Below are 27,293 nucleotides of genomic sequence, written 5' to 3'. Positions count from 1 at the left end.
GGTGACCAACCTGCCAAAAGGGGCTCGGACAACCTAGGGCTTTGAAGTTTTGCACAAGATCTCGTTAACACCACAGCTCTCCATTTCAAATTTCAAAGAGATATCTCTACCCATTCTCACACGGCATATTTTTTAGTAGTTTTTTTTTCGAATTTCTCCCATTGTGCGACATCTCAACTAGCTCAAACAGTGTCAAAGGACGGTCCTCGTGGCCCTTGACGTACAGACGACTTTTAATATGGTCAGCTATACTTTTGATGATATCGCCAACACGTACCACCAGCTAAGACTGAAACTTTGGATAGCGAAATATTTGTGGCCATGCCAGTCGTAAGAGGAGTTGTACAAGAAATCGTAGCAACATAGATGGAAACTGACAGTTCCCCCAGGTGAGTTGATAGATCCAGCACTGTTAAATCTCTACCTCTAGTTTATTCTTGCCTCTCAGGACGGCATCTGCGATGCCGGGCACGGGTTCACACAGGCTGGAGCTTTAAGCTACACACAGTGTGATGTTCATCATCATCATGATAAGCTCAGCTGGGAAGAAGCGGGCGCGTCCACAGGTTCCGGATAGTGGAATGCTCCATACGAAGTAGCTGTAACTGCAGTCGCTGACAGTCAGAGTGAGAGAGTCAGTATTACTTAAATATTGAGTGGCTATAATACTCGTTATGGCAAAGCGAGTTCTTGGTGCCCTCAATTAACCAATGGCCGTCACGTTCCCGCGGCGATCGGTTCTATGGATTAGCTTGCTTGCATGTAGGAGCTTGACGAGGATAGCTACCTCCACATGCAGATATGTGTCTATAACAGCGATGACATCTGACATATAAAGGGTGATTTTTTTGAGGTTAGGATTTTCATGCATTAGTATTTGACAGATCACGTGTGATTTCAGACATGGTGTCAAAGAGAAAGATGCTCAGTATGCTTTGACATTTCATCATGAATAGACTTACTAACGAGCAACGCTTGCAAATCATTGAATTTTATTACCAAAATCAAATGCTTGGGTTATAAAAAGGAGGCCCCTTATCATTGAGCTTAAACTTGAAACGGACAGCACTAATTGAGATATGAGTTGTTTGCCCCTGTTTCTTTTTTTTGAGAGTTGTTTGTTTGTTTATTGATACCAGACATCACAAGATAAAAATCTTATAAGTGACGATGCCGGTTTAAGGAATGGATTACATCGAATATGTGTTAAGAAAAATATAAATAAATAAAAAAGTAATTATATTATAAAATTTATCATAAGAGAATTTTTTTAGGAATTATACTTTAAATATAGTGTTTGAAAATTGTTTTCTTGAAAAGAGTAGCATTACTTATGGTTTGGATGTTGGATGGCAAATTGTTCCAAAGACGAATACTGTTGATTAAAAATTGTTTTTCAGAGTTTGAGGTTCGGAAGCGTGGTAGAATGATTTTTAGTCCTCTGCCAGATCGAGCAAAATGGAGATGATCATAAAGATATTTTGGCTGCTTAAGATAGATTATTTTTTGCAGTAAAATAACGCATTTCGCTTTGAGGAGGTTTTCGAAACTAATGTCGAATATTTTGTGGGCGAATTGAGAAATTCGGTCTCTCCTTTTCTTATTAAATATGTAGCGAGCAATGTTATTGTAGCTTACTTTTAGTTTGTTGAAGTCTCTCGAATCACAATTTGCGAAAATTTCACATCCATAAAGTAGAGTAGGTATAAGGTAATGGAATATTCATGGACTAATTTGGATTTGCATGTTAGATAACACCAATTGAGCTTTAAATCTATTCTGAGCCTCATTGTACTCCTTAGCTCATGATTTTGTAAAGTTTAATTCGCGCAGTCATATCTCCTATTTATTTATAACCATTGACCAACTTACCTTTCCGCTTGATTCCCATTGCTTAACTTGGCATATGTTGTATCCTGATGCTGCCAAAATTTATCCAAAATGTGAGAGGATTTTTTCTGAAAATAAAGGCAAAGGAAGAAAAACAAAATTAATCAAAACTTTCTTTGTCTTTGTTGGTTGTTCGTCCCTTTCGGACATTGTGTAGAATATTAATTACCTTTCGCTTAAAATTCCATATGCGAAATATGAAATGATCCCTTTTGTAAGGCCCATTGACATTAGAGATTAAATCTAAATCCTGGTCATCTGTTGAATTGCGCCTAAAAGTAGACAATAGATGGAAAAACACAATGAGTGATGACATTAAATATGCTTTAGAGCACTTGCCCTCAAAAGTATGCAAAAATACACACACACACACACACACACACCCTTGTACACACATACATATCTATTAAAATGTAACAATCAGCATATAATGCATGACACTGAATGAGTAGTATAGGGTAGGGAGGGCGAAACCTAAGCCACTACACCTCAGACACATTTAGCCACTTGAGAGAAATGCAAAAAAACCCCACTGAACAAGAGAATCCACAGCAGCAACAATGGCACAAATTGTATGAATGACATACAAAAAACGAAAGCATACTTTTGGGCTATTGACCTCACACTGTTGGTGTGGTTTTTTCAAGTGTTGAAAGCCAGCTGGTTTCTCGGTTGCCTGGTTGAGTTGGTGTGACTTAAGTGTGCCTTTTCTCCTTCTCTCTCTCTAACCCATTCAGATTCACACACACATTGTGTCCCTTACTCCCTGTCTCACCCTTTTGTTCTCTTTAAATTGCATTAAAGACACGGTGGTTAGCAAATATACAGACATTTATGCTTGGCTTTGTGTACGGAGGTTAACCTACACACATGTAATTGAGAATGAGAGGCAAATTGAGAGACAAATTGCAAGGTAGAAAAAAGATTTTAAGGCCTTTAGGAAAACTATAGATAATGGCTTTTAAATTAAGTTTTATGACTTCTTTAAAAAAACAAGTAAAAAGTTATTTTAGATCGGCCGGGCCGAACTTTGTGTGGGTACACACCTCGGGTATACATGTAAAACACCTTTCGTCATAATCCGATGAAAAAATTATAATTTATGTCCCCATAGCCGCTATATGGAAATATGGACCAAACTCGGCACGGATGTTGAAAAGCATGACATAAGTCACTGTGTCAAATTTCAATGAAATTGGATTATAAATGTGCCTTTTATGGGGCCAATACTTTAAATCGAAAGATCGGTCTATATGGCAGATATATCCAAATCTATACCGATCTGGACCAAATTAAAGAGGGATGTCGAAGGACCTAACCTTACTCACTGTCTCAAATTTCGGCGAAATCAGACAATAAATGCGCCTTTTATGGGCTCATAACTTTAAATCGAGAGATCAGTCTATATGGCAGCTATATCCAAATCTGGACCGATCTGGGCCAAATTGATGAAGGATGTCGAAGCGGATAACACAACTTACTTTAGCAAATTTCGGCGAAATTTAATTATAAATGTTTTTTTTTTTATGGGCCCAAAACCCTAAATCGGCAGATCGGTCTATATGGCAACTATATTCAAATCTCAACCGATCTAGGCCAAATTAAAGACGGGTGTCGAAGGGTCTAACACAACTCACTGTCCCTAATTTCGTCGAAATCGGACAACACATGCGTCTTTTATGGTCTTTTATGGTCTATATGGCAGCTATATCCTAATCTGGACCGATTTGTGCCATATTCCAGGAAGATGTCGAGGAGCAAAATCGGATAATAAATGTGGCTTTTTGGGCCTAAGAAAGATCGGTATATGTGGGGGCCATATCAAGATATAGTCCGATATAACCCATCTTCGAACTTAACCTGCATATGGACAAAAAATAATCTGTGCAAAGTTTCAGCTAAATATCTCTATTTTTAAAGACTAGCATAATTTCAACAGACAGACGGACGGTCGGACATGGGTATATCGTCTTAGAACTTAAAATTTACTCTAAAGTTTACACTTTTTTGGGGAGGCCACCGCGGTGCAGAGGTTAGCGCGTTTGCTATGACGTCGATCGCCTGGGTTAAAATCCCGTCACGAATATCATCAAAAATTTTCAGCGGTAGGTATCCCCTTACTAATGCTGGCTACATTTGTAAGGCATCCTGTCATGCTAAAACTTCTCTATCAAGTGGTGCCTCTATGTGGCATAAAAAAGGAGGCCCCTTATTGGACAATAGCTTAGCTTAAAATTTAATCGGACTGCACTCATTGATGTGAGAGAAGTGTCCACTGTTCCTTTATGAAATATTCATGGGAGATTTGGTTAGTTAACTGTTACATTCCAAGCTTGATGGAAAGTACGTCTTGAAAAGACACCCTTTCGTAGTCCATAAAAGAGCCCTCAAACAGGCCTTTACTGAACTTCTTTTTCTATTTTTCTCTTTATCAATTTGCTGCTATGAACAACCATTCATATGCTTGCATGCTTTCAGGCATTCATTTTTCTGCCAGCCTAGGTCTCCTCATGTGTGTTTGTCTGTATATATATACATGTACGAGCATGTTGTTGCTTTTTGCTTTTGATGTTGCCATGTTGTTGGTACAACTTGTAGCAGTTGTTTGGCAACACCAACAATTGCCACCACAAATGATACTAAAAATGCCGCCTCCGCCTGCACCTTCACCTCATAAACTCAAGCCAACAGAAAAAATCCTCTATCAACAACAACTGCAGACTTAAGCGACAGCAATAAGAAGAAAACTAGTCTGCATTATATCCTTGGCAAGCATGCACCATCATGTCAAGTACTCATGTATGTCGTGATATCAATAGAGCACATTAAATACGAATATACTTATAAGACTTTGTGTATAAGTAGTAAAGGTATAATTTCTCCAACTCGATGGTATTGTTGTTTCTGGCTTCCCTAACGGTGGCATTTTGGAGCACTTTGTAAGAGCTATTATTTCCTGATGTTTACAAACGAGGGCAGGTTGTTATGAGAAGGTTTTACCACCAGGTCTTTATAAGACCACCAGGTCTTCATAAGACCACCAGATTTTTATAAGACCATCAGGATTTTATAAGACCACCAGGTCTTTATAAGACCACCAGGTCTTTATAAGACCACCAGGTCTTTATAAGACCACCAGGTCTTTATAAGACCACCAGGTCTTTATAAGACCACCAGGTCTTTATAAGACCACCAGGTCTTTATAAGACCACCAGGTCTTTATAAGACCACAAGGTCTTTATAAGACCACCAGGTCTTTATAAGACCACCAGGTCTTTATAAGACCACCAGGTCTTTATAAGACCACCAGGTCTTTATAAGACCACCAGGTCTTTATAAGACCACCAGGTCTTTATAAGACCACCAGGTCTTTATAAGACCACCAGGTCTTTATAAGACCACCAGGTCTTTATAAGACCACCAGGTTTTTATAAGACCACCAGGTTTTTATAAGACCACCAGGTTTTTATAAGACCACCAGGTCTTTATAAGACCACCAGGTCTTTATAAGACCACCAGGTCTTTATAAGACCACCAGGTCTTTATAAGACCACCAGGTCTTTATAAGACCACCAGGTCTTTATAAGAACACCAGGTCTTTATAAGACCACCAGGTCTTTATAAGACCACCAGGTCTTTATAAGACCACCAGGTCTTTATAAGACCACCAGGTCTTTATAAGACCACCAGGTCTTTATAAGACCACCAGGTCTTTATAAGACCACCAGGTCTTTATAAGACCACCAGGTTTTTATAAGACCACCAGGTCTTTATAAGACCACCAGGTCTTTATAAGACCACCAGGTCTTTATAAGACCACCAGGTCTTTATTAGACCATCAGGTCTTTATAAGACCATCAGGTCTTTATAAGACCACCAGGTCTTTATAAGACCACCAGGTCTTTATAAGACCACCAGGTCTTTATAAGACCACCAGGTCTTTATAAGACCACCAGGTCTTTATAAGAATACCAGGTCCTCATAAGATCACCAGGACTTCATAAGATCACCAGGTCCTTATAAAACCACCAAGTCTTTATAAGACCACCAGGTCTTTATAAGACCACCAGGTCTTTATAAGACCACCAGGTCTTTATAAGACCACCAGGTCTTTATAAGACCACCAGGTCTTTATAAGACCACCAGGTCTTTATAAGACCACCAGGTCTTTATAAGACCACCAGGTCTTTATAAGACCACCAGGTCTTTAAAAGACCACCAGGTTTTTATAAGACCACCAGGTCTTTATAAGACCACCAGGTCTTTATAAGACCACCAGGTCTTTATAAGACCACCAGGTCTTTATAAGACCACCAGGTCTTTATAAGACCACCAGGTCTTTATAAGACCACCAGGTCTTTATAAGACCACCAGGTCTTTATAAGACCACCAGGTCTTTATAAGACCACCAGGTCTTTATAAGACCACCAGGTCTTTATAAGACCACCAGGTCTTTATAAGACCACCAGGTCTTTATAAGACCACCAGGTCTTTATAAGACCACCAGGTCCTCATAAGATCACCAGGACTTCATAAGACCACCAGATCCTTATAAAACCACCAAGTCTTTATAAGACAACTAGGTCTTCATAAGACCACCAGGTCTTCATAAGACCGCCAGGTCTTTATAAGACCAGCAGGTCTCCGTAAGACCACCAGGTCTTTATAAGCCCACCAAGTCTTTATAAGACCACCAGGTTTTTATAAGACCAGCAGGTCTTCATAAGACCAACACGTCTTAATAAGACCACCAGGTCTTTATAAGACCACCGGTTCTTTTTAAGACCACCAGTTCTTTTTAAGACCACCAGGTCCTTATAAGACCACCATATGGACCTGGACCAGGTCTTTTTAGGACCACCAGGTCTTTGTAATTCTTCCAGTTCATTATAAGACTATCAGGCGTCGTCATCGTCGTCTTCTACGTCCTTGTCCTCGGACTATTTGATGGCATTCCCCTCTAACGGTAATATCCGGAGGGGCATAACATTGGCAGAGCAGATTAAAGGCTCCACGTTTTGCACGGTGAATGAGAATGCCCCCACTAGGATAACGGAGGAGGTGTAGCAGATCGCCAGGCATTTCCATTGCATCCCCTGATCTCCTGAATGATGTATCCCGGCAAGCCAACAGCTCTTTGGGGTCAGACCACCTCCCTATAATTCTTACTACTAACCGACCACACATCTTCATAACCTCTGAACGCCGAACGTTTATCAATCAGAAGAATGTCGATTGGGCTGGCTTCAGAGCGTACACCTATCGCCGCTTCACTGAACTGACACCTCCCTCGAATGTGCTAGTTACCGAGAGGAAATTCCGAGACATCATTAACGCAGCAGCCGCTCGCTTTACGCCAGCCGGTAGAATGCCCCAAGTGCGGCCCATTTCCCGGCGCAGGTATTGGTACTCGCAGACGAGTGTGATGGGATTCGTTGAACGGACCCCACTTATCCCAGAATCAGCGAACTGAATCTGGAAATAAATAGGGTTGTCAACGAACATATGGCTGAAACACTTGGAGCAATGTAATGTAGGCACCGGTTTAGGCAAGCTGTGTTCTACTGCTAAGTCACTCTTGAAACCCAGTAGACGGGATGACAGGACTTCAGTTATTCTTGGCGACGTAACCGTGACTGACCCGAAGAGATGGTGTTCAATCATCCATTTATTGTGCATCCCAAGAGTAACAGGGCAGGGAGGAGAGCCATTCGTTGTTTCCGTGGTCTCCGAGCCGATGAACAGTCATCACAATTTACCGTGGACGAAGTTACGAATATCATCCGTGGCGCCAAATCAACCAAGTCGTTGGGCCCGGACGAAATTTCTACACTTACATTCATGCTGACGCGGTAGCAGATGCGGTAAATAGCTACCGGGTGAATGTAGTTCTTGAAAAACGACCGCCTCCCATTGCACCTGAGAAAATTTTACCATTTTACCCCGGCCGCCTCATAATAACGTCCATGTGCTACCATAACAACAACCCTGTTTCCTTCATTTAATTTCCCTCACTTTCCATACTTCCCTTACATAAGCTCTTCTCTAGTGGCATTGTTTAAATCTTTATGGTATCGTAAGTAGACTCCTAAATGAAATAACGGAAATTATGTTTGGTATGCAATTAGGCTAAAAGCCAAAATCAGTTTATTTTCACTTCGATAAATTTTGCTGAAGAAGGAAAAACCAAATCAAAGTCAAATGCATTTTTTTCTATGTTTTGAGGACGACAATGACAACAAAAGCCAGCCAGCCAGCCAAGCAACCACCTACGAACACCAATAAACTCGTAACGTCATTTGAGCTTGACAAAGTAATGAACAACATTCGCATTCACCTTCTCATTATCGTATCGCAAGGGATGGGGGCCTTAAAGGCAAAAGGTAAGGACGAAAGAGGGTGTGGGTGCCTTAGGTATTTCTATGTGCTACGGTGTGAAGTCAATGCTTTTGTTCTTTAGAAATCGTTGCTGCTTTTATGGTTCAAGTTTGGTTTGACCCAATTTGTTTGTTAAGCCTTAGTGTTGCAAGGAATAAAAATTATGAGCCAACCTTCTTTTGTATGCCTCGTCAGCAAAAACAAGGCGTTGGTGGGGTACATAAGTTGTAGGGCTAAATTATTTAGCGATACTCTTTGCTATGCATACAATAGAATATGAAAAACTTGGGGTATACTTTAAGGATTAAAGCACTAAATTAATGAGCTAAGTTCTGGGCGCATTTGCTGCCACTGTCTTTCGTTGACTTTTAGTAATTTTTCTACGTTTTCTGGTTAACATAACATACAGAAATGTGTAAATAATGAAAAAAGTTATCTTTGGACAGGAAATTTTAATGAAATCTGATATACAAGTATGAATTACTGAGAAAGAAGCATTTGGCAAGCAGGCCAATTATGAAATGGAGTTCTGGGTAACAAAGGGCAAATAGAGAAAGTGCCATAAGTTATTCCTCTGTGTAATTGGTAAAGTTAAGCCTAAAAATATGCTATTAAGGGGTGTGGGCTTTAATGAAAAAGGTAGCCTAAAAGTATACCATGCAATTCAAATAAAATAATACAATTCACTTCAATATGTTACTGTTAAGTCTCTACAAATCCGAGGCCTGTATTCCTAAGGAACTCTCCGATATTCCAAAGGAACTTTACGATGTTCCGAAGTAAATCTACAATGCTATTAGGGAACTCTCCAATGTTCCTGTGGAACTCTCCGTATCCCTAAGGACTTCTCCGATGTTCCTAGTCAACTCTACGATGTTTTTAGAGAACTCTCCGATGTTCTTAAGCAACTGCCCGAATTTCCTAAGCAACTCTCCGTTGTTCCTTAAGAACTCTCCGATGTCCTGTATGAGCTCTCCAATGTTCCTAAGCAACTCTCCCATGCTCCTAAGTAACTTTCTGATGTTCCAAGGGAACTCTCCAATGTACTTTAGAATTCTCCGATGTCCCTTTTGGATCTTCCTGATGTTCCTAATGAATTCTGTTATGTTCCTAAGCAACTCTCTGATGTTCCTAAAGAACTCTCCAATTTTCTTAAATAACTTTCCGATGTTTCTAAGGAACTTTCCAATGATCTTTAGGAACTCTCCGATTTTCTTGAGGAACTCTCTGATTTTCCTAAAGATCCCTCTCCGATGTTCGTTGGAACTCTACGATGCTCCTTAGAACTCTCCAATGTTCGTTGGAACTCTCCGATGTTCGTTGGAACTCTCCGATGTTCTTTAGAACTCCCCGATGTTACTTTGGAACTCCCTGATGTTCCTAAGGAACTCTGCTAAGTTCCTAAGCAACTCTCTGATGTTCCTAAGCTATTTTCTTATGTTTCCGAGTAACTTTCCAATATTCCTAAGGAACTCTCCGATTTTCCTATGGAACTTTCTGATGATCCTATGAAGTCTCCGATGTTCCTATTTTATTATTATCTGATGTTCCTTAGGAACTCGCCGATGTTTTCAAGGTACTCTAAGTTATTTCTAAGGAACTATCCTATGTGCCTAAGGTACTCTACAATGTTCCAAAAGAATGTGATTAAACAACTCTCCGATGTTTCTAAGGAACTCTCCGATATTCCCGAGGAACTGTCAGATGTTCCTTAGGAATGTCATAGAATTCCGAGGTTTTTTAGAAACTCAACATTCGATGTTTCTTAGAAACTCTACGTTAAGGAACTGTACGATATTACAAAGGAACTCTACGATGTTTCTAAGGAAGTCTCCAATGTTCTTAAGGAACTCTACGTTGTTTCTAAGGAAGTCGCCAATGTTCTTTAGGAACTTTACCGTGTTCCTAAGGAACACTACGATCTTCGCAGAAACTCTCCAATTTTCCTAAGGAACTCTCCGGTATTCCTAAAGAATTCGCCAATATTCCTAAGCAGCTCTCCTATGTTCCTAGCCAATCCTCCGATGTTTTAAGGGAACTCGCCGATGTTCCTAAGCAACTCTTCGTTGCTCCTTAAAATCCCTCCGTTGTTCCCTATGAACTCTCCAGCGTTCCTACTATTAGTTACTGTGCATCTCCCCGGTGTACTTTTCGAAGATCTTCAGTGACTTATTAGGCCCTTACACATTTCATAGGTTTCCTGATGTATATGCATCGCCATAGAATATGTGCCACCATGAATTTTCGTCCAGCTGGGTTGGTTTGCTAGAAACAATTGTTTTACCCATGCTTGCAAAAGTATGCATTTTTGCTATAGAACAATTTGTCAATTTCCTTCCTTTCTTCGAAAGCACCAACCAACAACAAAATACATTTGCAAACACTTGCACGATGAATTTTACTTTAAAAACAAATGACTATCTGTTGCCTACCTAAGAATAGGCATCTTAATTTATGGCTCATTATTTATAGCCATCTCTTTATCAATGATATATGTGTGGCCATACATTGCCAATTAAGCCACCGTCTGCAGAGGTTAGCACAAAAGCATCCCATAAATAGGTTATGTAAAGGGAGATTTATAAATTCTTACATTTGGCCAAGCATCTAAAAGCATGGGATCTTAGTATATCCTCTACCCCCTAAAAGTATATTATGAATGTCATTAAGTTTGGGGAGGAAAAAAAGTAGGTAACACTAGGTAGGCTGTTAATTGCAAATGTTCATGGTCGCAAAAAGAAAAGAAAAGAAAAACCTCGAAAAAATTGGGTCCAAATGAATGTATGCCAGCAAATATTTGGTTGGTTGAACACAACATGCGACACGCTTTTATTAAAATACACACCCACAAATAAACAGACATACACTTAAACACTCTTACATCAAGCGCCTGCACATATGTTTAACTTAAATGAAATCCATGTTCATTTATTCTTGTTGAACACCATGAAATATGCTAGGCTTTCATGCCTAGTATAACCTCGAAATGTATGCAACAGTTGTTTTAAATAACCATCAATTTGGAGACCAGCGTTAATGGGCAAATGCATTTTGGATTTTGAAAAGCACAAAAGAGTGGAAAAGCAAGAAAAATCGGGCAACAGAAAATGCAAGCTCATGTTCAGTTTCTAAATGGGAGAATTGACAACAACACACAAAAACAAACATACATTGCCATACATATGTATTTCCACTAAAAGCATGCTTTGAAAAATTTGCCCATATTATTTTTTTGGCTTTTTTGCCATAACTACAAAGCCTAGGTTTGGGGCCTTAGGTAAAAAAGGATAGCTCATAAATTTTATTTCCCAAATGGTTTTCTTTGTTGGCGGAAACTCTTGTTTGCCGGCAACGACGCGTGCCCATAGGCCCACCTATGGTATGAAGGTATGTGGGGGGATGGTTAGGCCTTTCAATATGCCATTTATTCTGGGAGAATTTATTTTGCTTACGCCTCTTTGAATCATATTAAATTTTTCATGATTTTTATTTATGTGAAATCATTTTTTTGCTATGGCGCAAAAACTCCTTTAGAGAGCTAAGGCATTAAATTTAGATGAGCCAAAGAATACTCAATAACGCCCTCAAAGTATATGCTACGATTTTTTGCTTTACCTTTTTTTTTGCTTTGCAAGTTATTGAATATGTATCTGAAATTGTAGCATATTTTATGGCGTTTAACGGAAATAACTGCATTTGTAAAGAAAGAAATTGTGAAAAGGGATTAGCAAAGTTTTTGTTTTTAGTCTTTTTTTGTTTTCTGTTAAAAGAGATATTGCTTGTCTGAGTGCATAAAATAGTGCCACAAAGAAACAACAAAAGGTATGAGAATATTGTATTTATGAGGGCAATACATTAAAAGATTTTATGAATTAAGGATTTAATACTGCAAAACTCTTAAAAAACAATGGAAGCTTAACAAAAGCTTTTGCAAAAAGGGAAATTTTACCACAATTTTTTATTGCCTTTGTCCCACGCTCACTTTATACAGTAGAATACACAGACGATAAAAGAAAACAATGTGCAAATCTAACAACAAGCAAAACAATGGCATTGTTCAGGTTTAATTTTTTTTAAAGAAGCATTATTAAGGTGACTCTTTATTCTATGATAGCTATATGGTGATCTTGAAAAACACAGTCATACTGCGAGTCAAAAACAAGAGGTAACAATTAATATTATGTTCATCCGGGCCGAATTCGGATACCCCTCAGCTCGGACAAATACATTGGCGGCATTTTGTCGATCTGGGAAAAATTCGGCAAGGACGTCTAGGAGTCCAACACAACTCACTGTTCAACGAAACCGGGTAATAAATGCGCCATTGTAGGCCTTTGACCTAAAATCGGGAGATTGTTATGTATATAACAGGCATATCGAAATATAGTCCGATATAAACCATATTCGGCACGGATATCGATATCATATCTGGCTGTGCCAAATTTCAGCGTAGTCGGGTAATAGATGCGGCTTTAAGACCTTCAATTGAGGGATCGGTCTATATGGCACCCATATCGAAATATAGACCGGTCCGAACCATTTTTGGGTCAGACATGAAGAGGCCCAACTCACTCTTCTTAATTTCAGCGAAATTGGGTAATAAATGCGGCTTGTATGGGCCTAAGCTCTGAATTGGGGAGATCGGTATATATGATAGCTATATCCAACTCATGAACGATTTGGGTCATATTCAGAATGAATGTCGGTCTTAACATATCTCAGTGCGCATACTTTCACCGAAATCGGGCAATAAATGCTGCTACTATAAGGCTGTTTGTCTGTGCAAAGTTTCATCTCAATAACTTAATTTTTGAAGACTGTAGCGTAATTATCGGCCGACACGCTATAACTTTGAGCACCACACAGGCTGGAACTTTGAGGTCCGACTTGTGTTGTGGTGTCTATCGTTACCAAGGGAAGCTTTGTTGAAAGCTACCGGGCGCCTCCACAGTTTGCGGATGGTGGAAAGCTCCGTTTATATGTGGAGTAGTTGGAAATGCATCCGCGGGCAGCCAGCGATTTTAGATTTTCGAGAGGAGAGTCTCAGTGAGAAGTCAGGTGGCACTGGCTTTTAATTAAATACTGAGTACCAATGATACCCGAGATGACAAGGCGAGTTATTGGCGCCTTCAAATAACCATGTCAATGTGGGGCTCAAATGAAAGGTATTGGGGAGTAGAGTACGAATTTGATACACACTTTTGGGACCAATTTTCTGGGAGTCTACCCCTTCCCCAAAATACCACACAAACAGCAATTTTTTATTGAACATCGCAACATAGGGTTCAAATAAAGGTATTTCGGAATAGTGCACGAACTTGATATCCAAATGTGGGACTATGTATTTGGGGCACCGCCCCTTTCCCAAAACACCCCCCAGGGGGTACAAATTTACGAACCATGCCAATAGAGGGCGTAACTCTTAGCCGATTTGGCTGAAATTTGGCACTATGACTTTTCCGGTGTCCTCCAATAGATGTAAACTGGTCTCCCGAATATACTAATTGAGCCTCTTTTAAAAACTCAATGGGATTTCTTGTAATTATATCAGATTATCCTTTTTATACCCTCCGCCATAGGATGGGGGGTATTCTAATTTCGTCATTCTGTTTGTAACTACTCGAAATATTCGTCTGAGACCCCATAAAGTATATATATTCTTGATCGTCGCGACATTTTATGCCGATCTAGCCATGTCCGTCCGTCTGTCCGTCCGTCCGTCTGTCTGTCGAAAGCACGCTAACTTCCGAAGGAGTAAAGCTAGCCGCTTCAAATTTTGCACAAATACTTCTTATTAGTGTAGGTCGGTTGGTACTGTAAATGGGCCATATCGGTCCATGTTTTGATATAGCTGCCATATAAACCGATCTTGGGTCTTGACTTCTTGAGCCTGTAGAGTGCGCAATTCTTATCTGATTGGAATGAAATTTTGCACGACGTGTTTTTGTTATGATATCCAACAACTGTGCCAAGTATGCTTCAAATCGGTCTATAACCTGATATAGCTACCATATAAACCGATCATTGGTTTTGACTTCTTGAGGGTCTTAAGTCGGTAACAGGCGCATATCTTATACGATTTCGATGAAATTGATAACAGTGAGTTGTTTTAATTGTTTTAAGGCTTCAGATATCCGACTCAAATAGAGTTCAGATCGGACAATTATCATATATAGGTGCCATATAGACGGATCTGCTGATTTAGGGTCTTAAGCCCATAACAACCGCAATTATTATCCGATTTAGCTGAAATTTGGAACAGTGAGTTCCGATAACTGACTCCAATATAGTTCACATCGCTCCATATTCAGATATACCTGTCATATAGAGCGATCTGGCGATTAAGGGTCTTGAGGCCATAAAAACTGCATTTATGACCTGATTTCGCTGAAACCTGAAACAGTGAGTTGTTTGAAGCCTTTCGTCATCACAGCTAAATATGGTACAGGTCGGACAATATTTAAATATAGCTGCCATTTAGACGGATCTGCCGATTGAGGGTCTAAGCCCATTAAAGTCGCAATTATTATCCGTTTTCGATAAAATTTGATTGAGTTAATTAAAGCCTCCTGATATCCGACTCAAATATGGTTCAGATCAGTCTGTATTCACATATAGCTGTCATATAGAGCGATCTGCCGATTAAGGATCTTGAGCCCATAAAAGCTGCATTTTAAGCCCATTTCGCTGAAACATTGAGTTATTCTAAGCCTTTTATATTTACAGCTGAATATGGTATAGATCGGACAATATTTAGCTATAGCTTCTATATAGACCTATCTGCCGATTTGGGATCTTAAGTCCATAAAAGCTGCAGTTATTATATTGGGTTGTCCAAAAAGTAATTGCGGATTTTTCATATAGTCGGCGTGTGACTCTGTAATTGCATTCTTTCTTCTGTCAGTTATCAGCTGATATTTTTAGCTTGCTTTAGAAAAAAGTGTAAAAAAAGTATATTTGGTTAAAGATCATTCTAAGATTTATTAAAAATGCATTTACTTTCTTTTAAAAAATCCGCAATTACTTTTTGGGCAACCCAATACTATTACACTGAAATTTGAAATTGTGAGTTGATTAAATATGGTTCAGATCCGTCTATATTCAGATATAGCTGTCTCATGATTAAGAGTCTTAAACCCGATTTCGCTGGAACTTTTCACAGTGACTTGTACTAAGCCTCCCGACATCCGACTTAAATATGGTCCAGATCAGACTCTATTTAGATGTACCTACCATATTAGGGTCTTTGAATTAGGAGTCTTAATCCTATAAAAGTGGATGTGTTGCTTAATTTCGCTGAAACTTTGACTTGTATAAGAGTTTTAGGGACCTGAATCAAATATAATCCAGACCCGCTCCCATTTGCATACTACTATGGATGTAGTAGTGGAGTGGTTATTAAAGAGGATGATTAATTTATCCATGGTAGTGGGTATCCAAATATAAAACGTTTTCACTTGTTAAGTTCCTGCCTATTAAGAGAAACCTTTCAAAAACTTGTCACATGCGATCCATGGTGGAGGCTATATAAGATTCAGCCCACCCAATTTTAATACGCTTTTATTTGGTATTTTCTTCTTTTGTAGCCCAATGTTATTGGTATTTCACCCTGAACTTTCTCTACCTTCTTAATGCGCATTTTCAACCCTTTGCTTGCTCAAACGTGCAAGTTTGTTTGAAAAAAGAAATTCCATAATAAAATGTTAACATACTTTTAGGTTTATGAACTCAAAAAAATGCTAACGTCAACATGAAAGTCTCTGGTGCATGTTTTCTTGGCACCGGAAATTCGTTTTTTTCATCGTTTCCACACAACACACTTTCATACATGCATATTTAATATACATGTGTATTTGTTTTATTCATAAACATTTAAAGTCCATATATACAACAGCAAAAAAAAAAAAAATGCTAAAATTTTATTCTCACATAACAAGTGCAGCATATTTTTAGGAAGGGACTTTTTTTTTTGCAAAAGGGAGAGAATAAAACACACACTTAGATATAAACAAATATGTTTCTATAGCATGCCAGGAATATTTCGCTTGAAATTCCTTTACTGTAAAAATAAAATAGAACAAAGTAAGAGCAAAATGCAGTCTGTTTCTAAGGAAAAGTTGGGGAATAACGTTGACAGATTAGAATTTCATAACAAATCCTCAAAGTTTTATTTTCATCAGCTTTGGTAGAGAATAAATTCTGTCATGTCATACTCAAAAAAAGGAATTTAAATATTTGATAACTCTTAAAATAAAGAAAAAAGAAACAAAACTGGATTTTTATTGGCTAAGCAAATAAAAGGAAAATATTACAATTTATTCTACGGAGTAGCATTGTTAAAGTTACAGTAATTCCCTTTTGATATGGGATTAAAGTAAATAGAGTGAAGCACAGTGGTAGAGCCATGTAAATCAGTAAATCAAAAGGTCTGCACTTCGTTTTTATATTATACCCACCACAGAATGAAAGGGTTTTCCTGTCTGTCCTTCTGTAGCAACCCTTATAACAGACCACAATAAAGCATAATTAAAGGCTAAAGGCAATTTAGCAACAAGTAATATTCCAAAGAATTTTAGTAAATTATGTCGTGGCATAGCCTATATTTGCTCTTTCATTTGTATACTGCAGCTTTCACTCTAACTATATACCTCTCTCTCTCTCTAACAACACTCCCTGCATTTAAACTATTTGCAGGTGCATAGTTTCCGTAGTATGGTCACATTTGTTGCATACTTTTTCTCTACTCTGCTTTTGTATGGAGATTTTCTTTCATTTCTTGCCGTGGTTGTTATTGTTGTATGGATTCATTTGCTTGTACATTTCTGGTTATCACCATGGTACATGTTCCGCAACACAACCTATGATGCAGTAGCCCATAGTTGAGGTTTAAATTTCCTATAAGCACTCACTTTGGTTAGAAGTACTTGAAACTATATACGATGTGTTCGTTCATTCGTTGGTTTCTATACGGAATTTGTTCAAAGCAAGCTTATAACAAAACTAAAGGCAACAACAGCAACAACGAAGAACCCTCCTTTAAAATGTTGCAACCTATAACGATGCTTGAGGGTATTGCAGGAAATGGTTGAAAGTGGTTGAAAAAAAATCAAAAAAAAAAAAAAAAATAAAAGGCAACTTTTACAATTGTACTACTAATTTGCAACACAGTGCCATAGTGTTTTCACAAGAATGAACAGCCAACTTGGAATTTCTATGTGCAGTTTATGTTGCAAAATATAAAGCATAAGTTAAGGCATTAAATGAAATTTAATGAAATCCCAGGGAATTGTGAGGGGACTTAAATTCATAACTGAGGCTTACTGCATGTGAATGACCATAAAACAGGTCTAGGTGGGGAGAGGACCAAAGCGGAATGTGAAACTTTAGCAACATAGAGATTAAAATGTTATTGACACATAAAGAAGTTCGAGGAAGTGATTTTGGAATAATAACAAGAATAAAAAAAAAAAAACAAGTAATAGCGCACTAAGTTCGGCCGGGCCAAATCTTATATACCCTCCAACATAGATCGCATTTGTCGAGTCCTTTTCTGATATCTTTTTAGGCAAACAAAGGATAAAAGATAATTATTGATTTAATATTGAAGCTATATCAAGTTATGGTCCAGATCATAATTGAATTGAATGTTGGAGACCATAGTACTAGTTATTGTGTAAAATTTCAGCCAATTCGAGTAAGAATTACGCCCTTTAGGGGCTCAAGAAATAAAATAGAGAGATCGGTTTATATGGGAGCTGTATCAGGCTATAGACCGATTCGGACCATATTTGACACATATGTAGAAGGTTATGGGAGAATTACGCCCTATGGAGGCTCAAGAAGTCAAGATCCCAGATCGGTTTAAATGGCAGCCATATCAGGTTATGGACCGATTTAAAGCATACTTAGCGCAGGTGTTGGAAGTCATAAACTTACACGTCGTTCAAAATTTCAGCCGAATCGGATAATAATTACGCCCTATGGAGGCTCAAGAAATCAAGATCCCAGATCGGTTTATATGGCAGCCATATCAGGTTATGGACCGATTTAAAGCATACTTAGCGCAGTTGTTGGAAGTCATAACCTTACACGTCGTGCAAAATTTCAGCGAAGTCGGATAGGAATTGCTCCCTCTAGCGGCTCAAGAAGTCAAGACCCCCGATAGTTTTATATGACAGCTATATCAGGTTATGGACCGATTTAAACCATACTCACCACAGTTGTTGCAAGTCATAATAAATCAACTCATGCAAAATATAAGTCAAGTATGATGAGAAGTGTGCCCTCTAGTGGCTCAAGAAATCAAGATCTATGATCGGTTTATATGGCAGCTATATCAAAACATGGACCGATATGGCCTATTTTCATTCCCAACCGACCGATCTGGACCATAAATGACACGGATGTCGAAAAGCCTAACATAAGTCACTGTGTCAAATTTCAGCGAAGTCGGTTTATAAATGCGCTTTTAATGGGGCCAATAACTTAAATTGAGAGATCGGTCTTTATGGCAGCTATGTCCAAATTTGAACCGATCTGGGCCCAATTGAAGAGGGTTGTCGAAGGGCCTAAGACAACTCATTGTCCTACATTTCGGTGAAATCGGACCGGAAATGCGCCTTTTATGAGCCCAAGACCTTAAAATAAGAGATGGGTCTATATGGCGGCTATAACCACATCTCGACCGAAGGATTTCGAAGGGGCTAACACTACTCACTGTCCCGAATTTCGGCTACATCGGTCAGTAAATGCGGCTTTATGGGCCCAAAACCTTTAAAGGGCCCAAGACCAATGTAGTGCGTATTGACATTTGTCTTAAATCTTTGGATGTCAAAGTGGGTGGGAAAAACATTATCCGGAAGTCGATTCCACATACGAACGGTTCGGGCGAAATAAGAATTCCCTCTATAATGCATTGGGTGGTCCGCTGTCCAATCAATTACAAACGGGTGTGAGCTCCTGGAATGTCTAGTATCCCTGACATACATCCTTACATCTGGAATAAGAAGACTAATATCAGACGAATACACACCATGAAAGTACCGATAGAACAGCGCCAAACAACCCACATTGCGACGATGATGAAGGGAAGCAGTACAGTTGGATACCCCAATGTCCCCAATCAACGCCATCACACTCCTCTGTACACGGTCCAGTAGCTCCAGGGATGATTTTGAAGCTCCAGCCCTTACATGTGAGTTGTACTCCATCTTCGGCCTTATGAAAGTGGTGTAGATGTAAAGAAGATCAGACGGAGTGAAGTAATTCTTACACCGTTTAAGGAAGCCTAAACACTTGAATGCTTCTTTCGACACTTCAAATACATGTTTAGTCCAACGGACATCACTTTGTATTTGCATGCCTAGAACATCAAGAGCTTCTGATTGGCCAAAATCTACACCGTTGATAGACAAAGATGATCGTAATGGGTCAGCGAATCGTTTGTGTGACAGCCAGCAGCACAGACTCAGTCTTCCGTCCATTAAAATCTACTCGATTCATTCGAACCCACTCAGAAATGGCCAGCAAATCCTGGCAGAGTGTATGTATCCATAACCCGCCTCTTGTCCTCAATCTCTCGAAGACTCGGCCTATGGTCGAATGAGTACGAGTGACAGAGATTACTGTCATCCGAAAATGAGTAGATCGGATTCGATGTCTGACCCAACAGATCGTTGATAAAAATTAGAAAAAGAGAAGGAGAAAGAACAAAGCCCTGGGGTACACCTGCGGTCAATTTGTGCTCATTGGATAAGAACCCACCTGTAACGACTTGAATAGTGCGATCTCTGAGAAAGCTCGAAATAAATCGAAAGAAGCCATTACCGACACTAAATGCGACACGCTTTGATAGTAGTGCACCGTGCCAGACCCTATCAAATGCATTGGAGATATCCAGATCCACAACCTTACTCTCACCAAACTGGTGGATTGAGCGATTCCAAGGTTCCGATAGAAGTGCCATGAGCGATTTCTGCGGAACCCATAGATAGATGGTAGACGGTAGGGCGGACATAGCTAAATGGACTCAAAGCGTCGAGACGATCAAGAATACATACTTTGACGAATATTTCGAGGTGTGACAAACGGAATGACTAGATTAGTATACCCCCATCCTATAGTGGTGGGTTTAAAAATGAAAACTTATAGCATTTTTTATATGTTGTATTTTAAGTAAAAACGAGGAAGAGCGTGATAAGTTCGGGCCGAATCTTATGAACCCTCCACCATGGATTGGACTTATCAAGTTAATTGTCCGGAATCTCTTAATAGGTAAGCAAATGATATCTCCCTCATCCTATGGTGGAGGGTATAAAAAATAACAATAATTTACTTTCATTTCAACGTTATTCCGTTTTTATTTTTTGGCATTAGAATCACGGTATTTGGTAAGGAAATAGCTTACATTTTGATAAATGACTTTAGCGGCAATATTTTACCACATAATCGAATTATCAAATACCCAATGCCCCCAGGATAGACCTACCACAATCTCTTTATTTACTACGGTAGAGATAGTGCCATTATAAAGTCATTATTCTATCGTGACGTATACGTTATGTCAATTAATGGCGAAATATAATACCACGGTTGCGTATGAGTAAGATACTGTAAAGGGCAAATATACTCATCATACGCACCCGTGGCCATAGACAAATAATATGCTTACTATGTGCACTAAAAATTTTGTGACTTTTTTTATACCCACCACCGAATGATGGGTGTATATTCATTTTATCATTCCGTTTGCCACACATCGAAATATCCATTTCCGACCCCATAAAGTATATATATTCTTGATCAGCGTAAAAATCTAAGACGATCTAGACATGTCCGTCCGTCTGTCTGTTGAAATCATGCTACAGTCTTTAAAAATAGGGTTATTGAGCTGAAATTTTGCACAGAATCTTTTCTTGTCCATAAGCAGGTTAAGTTCGAAGATGAGCTATATCGGACTATATCTTGATATAGCCCCCATATAGACCGATCCGCCGATTTAAGGTCTTAGGCCCATAATAGCCTCATTTATTATCCGATTTTGATATTCATTTATTATTTGAAATTTGGGTCAGTGAGTTGTGTTAGATCCTTCGTCAATTTGGCCCAGATCAGTCCAAATTTGGATATAGCTGCCATTTGGACCGATCCTCCGATTTAGGGTCTTAGGCCTATAAAAGCCACATTTATTATTCTATTTTGCTGAAATTTGGGACAGTGAGTTGTGTTAGACCCTTCGACATCCTTCGTCAATTTGGCTCAGATCGGTCCAAATTTGGATATAGCTGCCATATAGACCGATCTTCCGATTTAGGGTCTTAGGCCCATAAAAGCCTCATTTATTATCCGATTTTGCTGAAATTTGGGTCAGTGAGTTGTGTTAGACCCTTCGACATCCTTCGTCAATTTGGCTCAGATCGGTCCAAATTTGGATATAGCTGCCATATAGACCAATCCTCCGATTTAGGGTCTTAGGCCCATAAAAGCCACATTTATTATTCGATTTTGCTGAAATTTAGGACAGTGAGTTGTGTTGAGCCCTTCGACATCTTTCGTCATTTTGGATCAGATCGGTCCAGATTTGGATATAGCTGCCATATAGACCGATACTCAGATTTAGGGTCTTAGACCCATTAAAGCCGCATTTATTATCCGATTTTGCTGAAATTTGGGTCAGTGAGTTGCCTTAGGCCCTTCGACATCTTTTTTCAATTTGGCTCAGATCGGTCCAAATTTGGATATAGCTGCCATATAGACCGATCTCTCGAATTAATGTTTTGGGCCCATAAAAAGCGCATTTATTGTCCGATGTCGTAGAAATTTGGGACAGTGAGGTGTGTTGGGCTCTTCGATGTTGGTCTTCAATTTGGCTCAGATCGAACCAGATTTGGATATAGCTGCCATATAGACCGATCTCTCGGTTGAAAAATGACTTGTACTTATAAGCATTTGGTCTAAATCGTTTGATATGTCTATATAGCTGCTATGGGGCATAAGGTATGCATTTTTCACTGGATTTAGACGAAAAGTTGCTCACATATATATCCGAGGTGGTGGGTATCCAAAGTTCGGCCCGGCCGAACTTAACGCCTTTTTACTTGTTTTAGCGTCAAATAGATGAAAGTTCAAAAGTTTCATTTCATTTAAATAGCCAGCATCTGAGAATGAGTGATCCCAACGAGAAGTGTAAAAAAGAGTATATTTATTTAAATTTTGTATGTGTTGTTAATGCAAAATGCAAATTTTTTCATGAACATTCCACTAAGGAACAGGGGCAAACTTCTCTCAAATCAATGAGTGCTGTCCGATTCAATTTTAAGCTCAATGATAAGGGACACCTCACACCTTTTTATAGCCGAGTCCGAACGGCGTGCCGCAGAGCGACACCTCTTTGGGGAGAAGTTTTTACATGGCAAAATACCTCATAAATGTCGCCAGCATTAGGAGGGGATAACCACCGCTGAAAGTTTTTCTGATGTTCCTGCCAGGATTCGAATCCAGGCGTTTAGCCTCCTAGGCGGACATGCTTACCTCTACGCTACGGTGGCCTCCATTTTGTTGTTGATGTAAGATATCTTTTTGTAGAGAAGTTGGCTGTTAGATTTTAATTTTTTCTTACTGCGCTATAAGAAAAGGTTGAATAACAAGACCCAACGTTTCGTTCGAAGGGTATGCTTCTACCATTTTACTGCCTACTAATTAGTGAGTAGGCGGAAGCATGTAATCTTTTGGTTGCACTGCAATCTGATGAGACTCCTGGCAAAGGCCGAAATCATGATTCTTGCAGCTGTGGTACAGGGTATTATAACCCAGAAGGAAGAGAGATAGACCCATTGATAAGTATACCGATTGACTCAGAATCACTTTTTGATTCGATTTAACTATCTCCGTCTGATAGCCAGACAGACAGCAAGTCTATCCGTCTTTTCCATGCTAATTTGTGTACAAACTACAGGTCGCAATTTTCATCCGATCGTCTTCAAATTTGGCACATGCATTTTTTTTTGTCGTAGAGATGAAGCCTATTTAAATTGGAATAAATTGGTTCAGATTTGGATATATTGGGTTGCCCAAAAAGTAATTGCGAATTTTTCATATAGTCGGCGTTGACAATTTTTTTCACAGCTTGTGACTCTGTAATTGCATTCTTTCTTCTGTCAGTTATCAGCTGTTACTTTTAGCTTGCTTTAGAAAAAAAGTGTTAAAAAAGTATATTTGATTAAAGTTCATTCTAAGTTTTATTAAAAATGCATTTACTTTCTTTTAAAAAATCCGCAATTACTTTTTGGGCAACCCAATAGCTCCCAAACATATAAATGTTTGTCCGATTTGCAGTAATAATGCAATAAAATGGTTATTTGTCAACCGATTCTTTCAAAATTTGGCAGGAAGAAGATTCTCTTGGTTTCAACATTGCTGTTGAATTTCACAGAAATCGGTTTAGATTTAGATATAGCAGCTATGTACATGTTCGTCCGATTTTCACTTTTAGAGCCACTGCAAGCACATTTATTGACCAATCTTGGCAACATTTTGAACAGCGCTTTCCCCGCCAACTACCACAATATCTAAAAAGTTTGGTCGAAGTCGATTTAGATTTAGATATAGGTCCCATATATATGTTCGTCCAATTCCGACCGATTCTCTCAGTTTGAACTGAGTCTCTCAAAATTGGGCAGAAAGGATATTCTTATGACTCTTAATATTTACTATTGGTGAATTTTTTAGAAATCAGTTCAGATTTAGATATAGCTGCAATGTATATGTATGTATATATCCCGATTTTCACCTCTATAGCCACTGCAAGCGCATTTATTGACCAATCTTGCCAAAGTTGTGCACAACGCTTTCCTCCATGTCTACCACAATGTGTAAGAAGTTTGGTCAATATGGGTTTAGATTTAGATGTAGCTCCCATGCTGACATAATGCTGCCATTTGTGAACCGTAATTTGAACATATTTGCTCGAAATTTGTCGCGGGATTGTTTAATAACCCATCCGAAAACATCCGCCGAAGTGCATCAAAATTGGTTTAGAATTAGATATGACTCGCACTTTGTACTTATAGGGTAGGTGTATGGTATTATAAAGTGGGCACAGCCCAACTTTTGCCTGTCCTTACTGGTTTTTCTCAAAACCCTCTCAAATAGGAATATTGGAAGATAATGACAATATGGGACTCAAATGTAAGGTATTAGGGAGTAGATAATGAATATGGTCTCAAAGGAGTAATAGGCTATAGAATTTTTTGATATCGGAAGAGGGCGGGCCCTTTGGACTAAGGGGAGTGTCCGCCCCCTTTGGACTAAGGGAAATGTCCGCCTTCTTCCGCACCACCCAAAAATAAAAGTGGACCAATCGGTACAACATGGGACTTAAATGAAAGGTATTAGGAAGTAGATTACGAATATGGTCTGGAAGGAGCAATAGGCTATATAATTTTCTGATATCGTAAGGGGGCAGACCCTCCCCCTTTGTCCAAAAGCATCACGCAAAAATAAAAGTGGACCGATCGGATCAACATGGGACTCAAATGAAAGGTAATAGGGAGTAGATTACGAATATGGTCCGGTAGGAGCAATAGGTCATAGAATTTGTTGATATCGTAAGGGGGCAGACCCTCCCCCTTTGTCCAAAAGCACCACCCAAAAATAAAAGTGGACCAATCGGTACAATATAGGACTTAAATGAAAGGTATTAGGGGGTAGATAACGAATATGGTCTGGAAGGAGCAATAGGCCATAGAATTTGTAGATATTGAAGGGGGCGGACCCTCCCTCTAGTTTCAAAAGCACAACGCAAAAGAAAAGTGATCCGACCGGGACAATATGGGACTTAAATGAAAGGTATTCGGCAGTATAATATTATTTTGATAATAAATATTGTGTTCAGATTACGAATATGGTCTGGAAGGAGCAATAGGCTATATAATATTCTGATATCGTTAGGGGGCAGACCCTTCCCCTTTGCCCAAAAGCGCCACCCAAAAATAAAAGTGGACCGATCGGGACAACATAGGACTCAAATGAAAGGTATTAGAGAGAAGATTACAAATATGGTCTGGAAGGAGCAATAGGCCATAGAATTTGTAGATATTGAAGGGGGCGGACCCTCCCTCTTGTTTCAAAACATCACGCAAAAATAAAAGTGATCCGACTGGGACAATATAGGACTCAAATGAATAGTATTTGGGTGTAGAGTATTAATTTGATACTAAACATTGTGTCCAGGTGCATAGGGGGCCGATCCAAAACCCCTTGAAACAGGCATATTAGACGATAATGACATTATTCCATTCAAATGAAAGGTATTAGGAAGTAGATTACGAATATGGTTTGAAAGGAGCAATTGGCTATATAATTTGTTGAGATCGGAAGGGGGAAGTCATGACAATATGGGACTCCAAAACCCCTCCCCAAAAGGGAATATTTGCCAATCATGGTTGTGTGGGGTACAAATAAGGAGTAGATAAACAAATTGTTGTGGGGAGATACATATGATATTAACAATATTTTCACGTGGCGCTGCGGAGCTGGCCTGGTGTCGCTAGTCTTCTTATATATAAAAATGAATTTGTGTTTGTTTGTTTGTTCCGTAAAGACTCAAAAATGGCCAACCCGATTATTTTGAAATTTTCATAGATTGTGTAGGTTGGTCTGAAAGGAAACATAGGCTATATAATTTTTTTGATATCGGAAGGGGGGCGGACCCTCCCCCTTACCCCAAAAGTACCACCCAAAAATAAAAGTGTACCGATCAAGACAATATGGGATTCAAATTAAATGTATTCGGTAGTAGATTACGAATATGGTCAGGCAAAAGAAATATGCTCTCTAATTTGTTGATATCGAAAGGGGGCGATATCACAAAATCGGGTACAAGTACCCAGGAAGTTGCCGCAACCACAAAATGTCTAAAAGCAGACAAGTTGGTCGTCCATATCAATATGGGGTTTATATGAAAGGTATTCGGGAGCAGATTACGAATCTGGCATACAAAATCAGATTGATGTGTAGGGGGTCACCCTACCCCCCAAAAACTCCCCAAATGGGCATATAACCCATCATGACTTTATGAGACTCGGTTTGCTTGTTTGTTCCGTAGAATCAAAAATAAAGGAAACAAATGTTATATAATTTTTAGATATCGGCCCTCCCCCTTACACCAAAAACGCCACCCAAAACCAAAAGAAGACTGAAGACAACAATATGGGTGTCAAATGAAAGGTATTGAAGACTCGGAAATGAATATCGTATTAAATTTTGCGTCCAAGTACCCAGCGGGCCTCCCAAACTCTAAAACTCCTCTAAACAGATATATTCGACGTTTCTATCAATATGGGATTCAAATGAAAAGTAGCCGGTAGTAGATTACAAATATGGCATAATAAATTAGGTCCAAGTAATGGGAGGTCGCCTCACCCCCAAATACCCCCAAAGGGGCATATCAGCCGACTATTGCTATATATGATTTATATGAAAGATATTTGGGAGTAGAGGGCTCTTTTCCCCCTAAAAATACGTCGAATAGATTAATTGACCCATTATAGCAATATCGGACTCAAATGAAAGGTTTTTGAGAGTAGAAAACGAATTTTATATCCAATATTTGGGGGTACGCCCTTAATCACCCCTTAAACTGAACTTCATTTCCGACTATAGCAATATGGAGCTCAAATAATCGGCATTTGGGAGTAAAAAACGAATTTGATATCTATTTTTAGGGCAAAGTGCCGGTGGCCTCCCCAGCCCCAATACACCTTCCAAACGGTTCATACCTACCGACCATGACAATATGGGGTTCTAAGTAAAGGTATTTGGGAGTGCACACGAATTCGATATCCATATTTAAGTCGAAATGTTTCCCCTAAAAAGCACTTCTCATTACCCTCGTTTCAAAAATACCAGTTCTCGGAGATTGGTAATGCGATTAGTTCTAAATTTTTTGCACTCTAACAATCACCAAAAAACATGGTTTCAGTTGTTGGGGACGGGTGCCGCGGAGACCGCCCAAAACCCGCCAACTG

General features: G+C 39.2%; 1 protein-coding gene across 2 annotated transcripts in view; it reads right to left on the bottom strand.

Annotated features, from left to right (window-relative positions):
• Nucleotides 1–27,293, bottom strand: part of LOC106083185 (uncharacterized) — a 47,344-nt gene that overhangs the window by 5,813 nt on the left and 14,238 nt on the right. For both annotated transcript variants that reach the window (XM_059364967.1, XM_059364966.1), the window contains 2 exons: nucleotides 2,060–2,162; nucleotides 1,873–1,958 (listed from right to left, as the gene is read on the bottom strand). In XM_059364967.1, the coding sequence (XP_059220950.1) occupies nucleotides 1,873–1,958; nucleotides 2,060–2,162 (189 nt within the window). The remainder of the gene's footprint in view (nucleotides 1–1,872; nucleotides 1,959–2,059; nucleotides 2,163–27,293) is intronic.

This window comes from Stomoxys calcitrans, chromosome 3 (genome assembly GCF_963082655.1).
Source record: "Stomoxys calcitrans chromosome 3, idStoCalc2.1, whole genome shotgun sequence".
In the NCBI taxonomy this organism is placed as follows: domain Eukaryota; kingdom Metazoa; phylum Arthropoda; class Insecta; order Diptera; family Muscidae; genus Stomoxys; species Stomoxys calcitrans.
Note: the sequence above shows the minus strand (reverse complement) of the source record. Positions and strands in the feature narration are given on the sequence as shown.